At 42.8% G+C, this 7,772-nt stretch overlaps 1 protein-coding gene across 1 annotated transcript in view; it reads left to right on the top strand.

Moving 5' to 3' along the window:
- TNKS (tankyrase) overlaps nt 1-7,772 on the top strand; it is a 139,799-nt gene that overhangs the window by 116,578 nt on the left and 15,449 nt on the right. Inside the window, exons 15-18 of the mRNA XM_080385347.1 lie at nt 2,411-2,669; nt 2,943-3,052; nt 5,599-5,787; nt 7,138-7,411. Of these exons, the coding sequence (XP_080241473.1) occupies nt 2,411-2,669; nt 2,943-3,052; nt 5,599-5,787; nt 7,138-7,411 (832 nt within the window). The remainder of the gene's footprint in view (nt 1-2,410; nt 2,670-2,942; nt 3,053-5,598; nt 5,788-7,137; nt 7,412-7,772) is intronic.

The following is a 7,772-nucleotide window of genomic DNA, read 5'->3' as shown; positions in this document are numbered from 1 at the left end:
TACTTTTTCCAGTATGTGTGTTAATACTATTAGCCAAGTAGAACAAGACTCTCCAACTGGAAAAAGCAGCTGGATTTGTGTAAAAATACTAAAAAAACCCACCTTATCCTATTCATATCTTTCTGGAACAGCTACTACAGTTAGGTAAACCTTTGTAGATACTTACACAGGAGTGTGTTACAGAGCAATAACTGAGGGTGGATCCTAAATGGTGTCTGGCATGTTAGAAATTTAAAACTGTTATATTAATGTATAATTTTTCAAGTGCCTAGAGAAAATGCTTATATACTGTGGAATAAATATTCATTATAATTAGTGGAAGAACCTGTAAAAAGCATGAGGTAATGCCAGCATGTTTCCAGTAAGAAACATGAGTTTGAGAGACTTCTTGACATAAGGTCATATCCTGCTGTGCTAGAGGGGAATTTCTTGCCAATCCTATTTCCTGTTCTAGCCTTGCCTACTTCACGTCCCGCTGAAGCACAACATTTAAAATAAATCAGAATATGGATAGTCTAAAAAGTTATGAGGCTTTTCCCTGTCCACTTCTCTTAATTTGCTGCTGCAAAGCCCTGCTGTTTCCCTCCTATCTTATTATTTCACTTGATTACCAAAAAAGCATTCAGAGGGGTAGCACATCAGTTTGAAATACATCTGCAGTAGAAACCAGAGATGTTCAGACATGTCTGTAGAGTAGGCATGGTGATGGCCCTGGTAGTGATGCCTGAATACAGATATTAGCTCAAGCTATAGAGGCACTCATAATCTTTCAAGCACGCTGTTTACTTTATAGACACCGGAGGTTTGTGGAGTTTTCTGATCATTCCACTGGGAATGTAGCCATTTTTTGCATCCATCCTGAATGGACATACAACGGGAAATAGGAAAGGGCTGAAATCTATCTTTTTGAAATACTCTTGCACAAGAGCTGAATAGGCCCATAAGGTGACACAGTTTTGTAGAGGCTCTGGGTGTCCGTGGATATGTGCTCGCACTGCAGTTTGCTCACAGCTTCTCTTGCTGTGTCTCTTATGCCAGCTGGCAGTGCTGTCAGTTCTGCTGAGCCATGGGTGTTGAGCTTGACAATTCCTGACTTGCACTCTTTCTATCCTGGTCTGCTTGGAGGAAGAAGCAAAAATGTACAGGCATTTTGGAGAGACCTTCTTTTTTTCATCACCTTTCTTTAAAATTACCTCCTTAGTTTTGTTTCTGTGCCTTTGAAGGGGTCTCAGAAGGCACTGCCTCTTCATTTAAATATTCCGGAGACTATTTGAACAGTTCCAGGTTTTGTGAGTTTTAAATTAAGGTATCTAAGGTCATATCTTGGAGAAGTGATTGCAGTTTAAAAGGTTTTGTGCAAAGAATGCTCTCTTCGCAGAAGCCCCACAGATGTGGAACTGGTTCCGTGTAATCAATACTCTGTCCCTTGCTGTTTACCCTTTACGCCCTGGGCTTTGCTGTACTGCTTCCAAACACAAGGCTGTTAATTCCTTCTGCTCTCCCCATGCCTAGCTCATTCCCTGTGGCTCACGCAGCTCTGCCGGTGTCCCCAGTGAGCAATGGTGGGGTAGGCATGCTGACAGGGGTTAGACTGCTGCGTTTGATTCATCTGAAGGGGCCAGCCAGAGAACTCTAGTGCTAGCAGCTGCCTCTGCCTTATCTATCTTTCTGTTTTCCTGCCGCTGCTGAGAGTGAACAGGGAAGGAGCTGTCCTCCCACAAAGCTGTGATGTGGACGTGACTCACTCCGTATGCTGTATGTAGACATATGTTTCCCTCACGCTGTGCTCTGTTCTTATCGCTGGCTGATCTGTGTATTTTATCAGCACAGATACACTCCGGCAGTCATCCAAATCCACTTTCTGACCAACATGTTTTCTTTACTGCTTTCCAGGACCTGTAAACAGCTGAAGATGGTGCTGTTACCTATTGGGAAGCGTAGAAATGAGTATTTTTCTAGTTCCCTTCTGAAACAGGTGTCTTTCAATAGCAGGGTGGCATTTAGTGAGACTTGGGACCTGGTTTCACCAGCTCAGAAAGGTGTGCTGAGGAAACACCTCTGGTTTGCAGGAGAAGGGAAAGATTAGCTGGCAAGGTATTTGCAGTTGGCTTTTCTTTAGCACCTGCTGTGGCAGTAGGGTATAGCTATATGCAGGATATATGTTCCTGAACCTACTTCAGTTGCAAGCAGAGCAGTGGCAGCTCTTGCAGAGGCCGGCTGTTCTTGCCTGTGGAGTTGAGATTCGTGTAGCTGTGTTGCAGACTAGTGCTTTAGGCCTCAGCCTCCTGGATTTATTCTCACGTGCCTACTAATCGATACAGTTGCTACTTCATGATGGCAGGTCATCAAAATCCCCCATTGCCTAGCTTGTGCTATAAAATAGTGACACACTTACGCGCGCTGATCTGCTCACGGTTGTGACAGTAGCATTCCGCTTTGCTCTTTGCAGCACGGAGCTGATCCAACAAAAAAGAATAGAGATGGGAACACTCCTCTAGATTTGGTGAAAGAAGGAGACACAGATATTCAGGATTTATTGCGAGGAGACGCTGCCTTGCTAGATGCTGCCAAGAAGGGGTGCCTGGCACGAGTGCAGAAGCTATGTACTCAAGAAAATATCAATTGTAGAGACACCCAGGGAAGAAATTCAACACCACTACATCTTGCAGGTAGGTGACTTACGAGGTTTTGAAGGCTTTTTTTTATGATAGGGCTGCATAAGTTAATTGCTAAAACCAGAATTCGTATAGCAAGAGTTTCACAGAGTATTGTCCTGTACAGAGAGTTGTTAACCATGGCAGCTGTGTTGCAGGAGGTAGTACGGTTGCTAGGAAAGAGGAGGTTTTGCAGTCAAAAAATTGCTTTAGCTTTTCTGTCTAATAGTTTTTCTTCATTTTTAGCTCTCCTAATACCTGATCTCTTCTCCTGTGCCTTTCCTACAGCCGGTTACAACAACTTGGAAGTAGCTGAATACCTTCTGGAACATGGTGCTGATGTTAATGCCCAGGACAAAGGAGGATTAATCCCCCTGCACAATGCAGCATCCTATGGGGTAGGTGCAGGCATTCTTGCCATGAATAGACCAACAAGAAACTCCCTAGTCATATCCAAAGCCAGTTATTTTGCAGCTGTCTTGCTGTGAACATAGATCAGGTTTTCATGGCGTGAAATACTTGTTGGGCTAAGTTGCTGTTGAGTCCTATTTGCAGCCATACAGATCTAAATAGGACACAGATTTGGGTGTGCTGTAGCAGTTAAAGGCTGCAGTTTTTAGAAAAATCACTAGAACATAGCTTATATGCAGGTAAGCAGAGGCACAGTTTTGAACAGTGTTAAATTTGGGGCGACTGTTGAAACAAAAGATCTCAAGTTCTTGCTGAAAGACTTGGATGGAAGGAAGAGAATAATACCAGGGGGTCATGTCCCTGGTGATGTCATCCCAGGTGATGACAGGAAAGTGGTTGTCTGTTACAGCTGGTCTCTGGTGGGGAGCTATTGCTAAAGCTAAAGTGTTGGAGGGCTACTGAGTTTGTAGTATGGGTGACCTTCTGGTCAAGCTATCTACTGCAGTGGGGTGCAGTGGCTGATTCAGAGCATTTTGGATGAGGCAGGCCCTCCTTCCTCCATGTAGGAGGAAGCATCTGTGTGCATACCAGTTGTACAGGTGCTTGATTGCTTATAAGCAGCTGTTAAGTGTGGATGAGATGAGAAAGAAATCTGCAAATAGTTGTACAGAGACTGTTCTTGAGAAGCTCCTAGCAGTGTGCTTATGGTCAGGCAGAGGACATGAAACTCAAAGTAATATTTTTGATGGTCTCATGATACGTTTTGTCTGGTACTGCCTGGTCCTGGCACAAGAAGAGCAAAATCTGGGAGAGGTGTTCATAATAGAACCACAATTGCTTTTGTTTGAGAGTGAAATGAAATTAGTACAGCGTTCACCTTGATTTTAAGGAGACACTCAGCCTGCATTGCTTACATTGGTTTTCTATGTCAGTCTGGGATCCCAGTGTCCTGAAGAGCAAAAAGCTCCAAATCCTGTTGGATTTGTTTATAATTGCAACTCAGAAATCTTGTATGATACTGGGTCCTAATACCAAGCAATATTATTCATCAGCATCTGCCATAAACATTAAATTCCCAGGACATTGCTTAAATCTAGAGAGAGATTCTGCTGCAAAGATTGCATTTGTTCTTTTCAAGCATGAGAAACCAGAACACACATTTTACACAAAGGCAAACATTCCTTACTGGCACAGGAAAATGTCAGAGATTGGTTCAAGCTGATTATCACTTCTAAAAACTGTAATGTCAATCCAATCTGGTTGCTTTACTTTCCCTAGGGAAGGTTGACGGAGCACTGTTCGGTGCTTTTCCACCAGCTTATAAATTAAGACTTGTTGTATACTTTCCCGTGATGTCCCACGCTTCTCTCTGAGCTGTCATCGGGCTGTTCAGATCTCTGTGGTGGGAGGTAAAGAGGAGATGAGTGCTGGTTTCACAGGTTCATAGCTGGCAGGTTTCATGGGCTCAACCTTTTCCTCACAGTGTCTTCAGTTCTTTCAGCTAGCGCTTCATGCTGTGTGTCCCTCAGTAGGGTTTCATGTGGCAGAAAAGTCACAGAAACAGCAATTGCTCTAAGAGTTTGGCAGAGAGGAAAAGTAAGCTCAGCAGTCTTTCCAAACCGTGCTTATTCAGAGAGCAGGCCCTTTGGCGAGAGATGCTGAGAGTCACTTAATTGCCATCGGGAGGAAAAATGAAATCTATTGGCAAATATTTGCACTTCTTACAGTTTCAGTGTTTCATGCTCCTACCTACTCATTTTGACTACCAGCTTTTTTATTTCTTAGCTGTATTGCACAAGTAACCTATATGGTCAGAGGCAGCCAAAAAATTTATTTGCCAGTTTTCTGTTCTGTTATTTTTAACTTGGCAGACTTCAAGGATGGGATATTGATGGAAGCGTGGGCATAGAAGATCATTGCTTTTATAGCCCATGTAAAACGGTTGTCCCTTATGACACTCAGTGCTTTTTATCAATTACAGTTGTCTCATTGGAGAAGGAGCACATTTGTTCTGGCACGGATGGGTTCAAAGTCTTGAAAGAAAGCAATGAAAGTATGACAAAGGCTTCTGTGTACAGACATTTAAGTGGTGGCTCAGCAGTACAACACATTGGTCTTTAGAACTTCTAATACTGTATCACAAATGTTGCAGCCCTGTGAATTCATATCGCCAGTTCAAATTTGTCTACAAATATTTTGATAGTTAACTCTTATCAGTTTTATGCTGGATCAAGCATCATGGCTGCTCCTGTAGCTGACACAGACTTCGTGCTATGTACTTGGGGTGATTTGACAGAAATATAATCCTGTGTCTGATCCAAGTTATACGTGTGCTGGTGGATCATCTGACTGTGGAGCTGCAGTGTAAAGTGCTATCTGAAGAGATGTGCTGCTGTGTAGACACAGGAGGCAGAGAAGTAAGTTAAAGGAAAGAGAAATTTCAGGGGTTTCTAAGCACCGTTACCTCCGGCATGAAAAGGAGTTACCTGTTTTACCAGTGTCATGTTGATTAAGATGTTCTTGTGTTTTCCAGCATGTGGATATAGCAGCGCTGTTGATCAAATACAATACATGCGTAAACGCAACAGATAAATGGGCGTTCACACCACTGCATGAAGCTGCGCAGAAAGGAAGGACGCAGCTCTGTGCTCTGCTGTTAGCTCATGGAGCAGATCCAACCATGAAGAATCAAGAGGGTCAGACACCACTAGACCTGGCAACAGTAAGTTTGTGTTGGCATGCCAGCCACGGGCTGCCCTGAAGGGTTTGCTCTGCATATTAAGTGACTTTCTATGGCTCCATGGCATTAGCAGTCCTCAGCTTTTTCTGTGCTGAGGTGGAGGGAGATGAGCATCTCCAGGGTGCCCGTTTGTAACGTTTTACCTGTGGGTCCAGGCTTTTTCCTTTGGCTGAGAACTTAACATGGCTTGTGATTTAAGGTTTCCTTCTGCTTAAGGATTCACTTCTGGGATCAATCTCCTCATTGCCAGAAATAAACCTCTCTGAAATGTCCTTGACGATGATCAACCTGTGTACTGTTAGTGACCATTTCTTTGAACCTAGGAGGAAAATCAGATGGACCTTTAGAGGAACAGGATCATTTAGAGGATAGGATAATTATGCTCGGTGCCTGCATATTACCTTCGTTCTTTTAAGTCTAACTCTAAAACAACACTCTTAAGGTTTGCAGGTGGCTATCAAACTTCTTCCAAAACTAGCATCCAGAAACATTCCTGTTAATGGTGGCCGTGGTGGCTGGTTAAAAAAGCCTAATAAGGTTACAAGAACCTCTGTGTCCCAGGTTAGCCAATCTTGATGGAATAGATAATGCAACCAAATTGGATGCTGTGTCTGTATAGTGTGGGTGTCTTTTAAGGCTACGGATTGATTTATGGAGAGTTCAAGAAATATTCTCCAGAATAATCTGAGCTATTAAAAACTTATCCCTTGTGATGAGGGATATGAAAACTATATGATTTCTCTGAGGGGAAAAAAGGAAGTCTTAATCATGTCCTACAAGAACATGCAAGGAGAAAATTCTTGAAAATGAGGGGCCTGATTGATTTAGTGAACAGAGGCTAAATCCAATTGTTAGCAAAGTTCATACTTCTTCTGTAGCTGCTGTCTTTTTTTTTTTTTCTATTGTAATACAGCAAGATGTGATTATAGCAAAGGCAGCGGTAGTGTTTCATGAAATCTTGATCCGGTGCAAAATGCTTCACTAGAAGTTGTCTGACAGAAATTACGAGGTGCCATTGCCTGGCCTAGGTTGTGTCAGATAAAGTTGCTGCATCGCTCTTCCTGGCTTTAACATCCATAAAGTCATTATGCCACAAAATGAAGTTGGATGTACCTTCTCAAATACTTTTAGAAATGCAGAGAACCCCATTCACCTGTGCCTGAGCATTGAATCAGAAGGTTCTTGCAACCTTCTGTGTTCCAGAATTTGGCAGTTTCTTTTTAATGGGGAAATGGAGCAATCAATTAAAACTAATTCAAAGAAACATTCTTTCCAGAGATCGGTGACTTGTGATAATAGAACCTCATGTTGAATGTTATTTCTGTTTTTCAGGCTGATGATATCCGAGCTTTGCTGATAGATGCGATGCCTCCAGAAGCTTTGCCTACGTGCTTTAAGCCTCAAGCTACTGTCGTTAGTGCCTCTGTGATCTCACCGGCATCTACGCCGTCCTGCCTCTCCGCTGCCAGCAGTATAGATAACCTCACTGGGCCACTGGCAGAACTAGCCGTAGGAGGGGCATCAAATGCTGGTGATGGAGCAGCAGGAACTGAAAGGAAGGAAGGAGAAGGTGCATTTGCTGCTGGACAAGTTTACGTTGCCAGAAGTACAGTAGCTTAGTATCACAATAGGCCTTATTTTTATCTGGAAAACATTTCTGACTAGCTAGAAAATGTCATAGAGCTTGAACTGTTATCCGCATCTTAAAGTGCCCAATGCTTGCTCTGTTTTCATGTGCTCTGCCTAGGAGTGTTGTTGGCTTTTCATTTATGTTTGCTATCAAATGTATGATTAGGCCTGACTAAAAGGCAGATCTGATTAGGTGCCCAGATGTTCATTGTTGATTTTGTACAGAAAATCCAATGAGAATTCTTATGATTGTGATGGCTGGGGGATTTTGCTAAGGCTTTTAAAACTCTTTGATTAGTATCTGGAATGCATGCTTTATGTCAGCATCCATAGCAAAA

Source organism: Falco punctatus (assembly GCF_963210335.1).
Source record: "Falco punctatus genome assembly, chromosome: 1".
NCBI classification, from domain to species: Eukaryota; Metazoa; Chordata; class Aves; order Falconiformes; family Falconidae; genus Falco; species Falco punctatus.
Note: the sequence above shows the minus strand (reverse complement) of the source record. Positions and strands in the feature narration are given on the sequence as shown.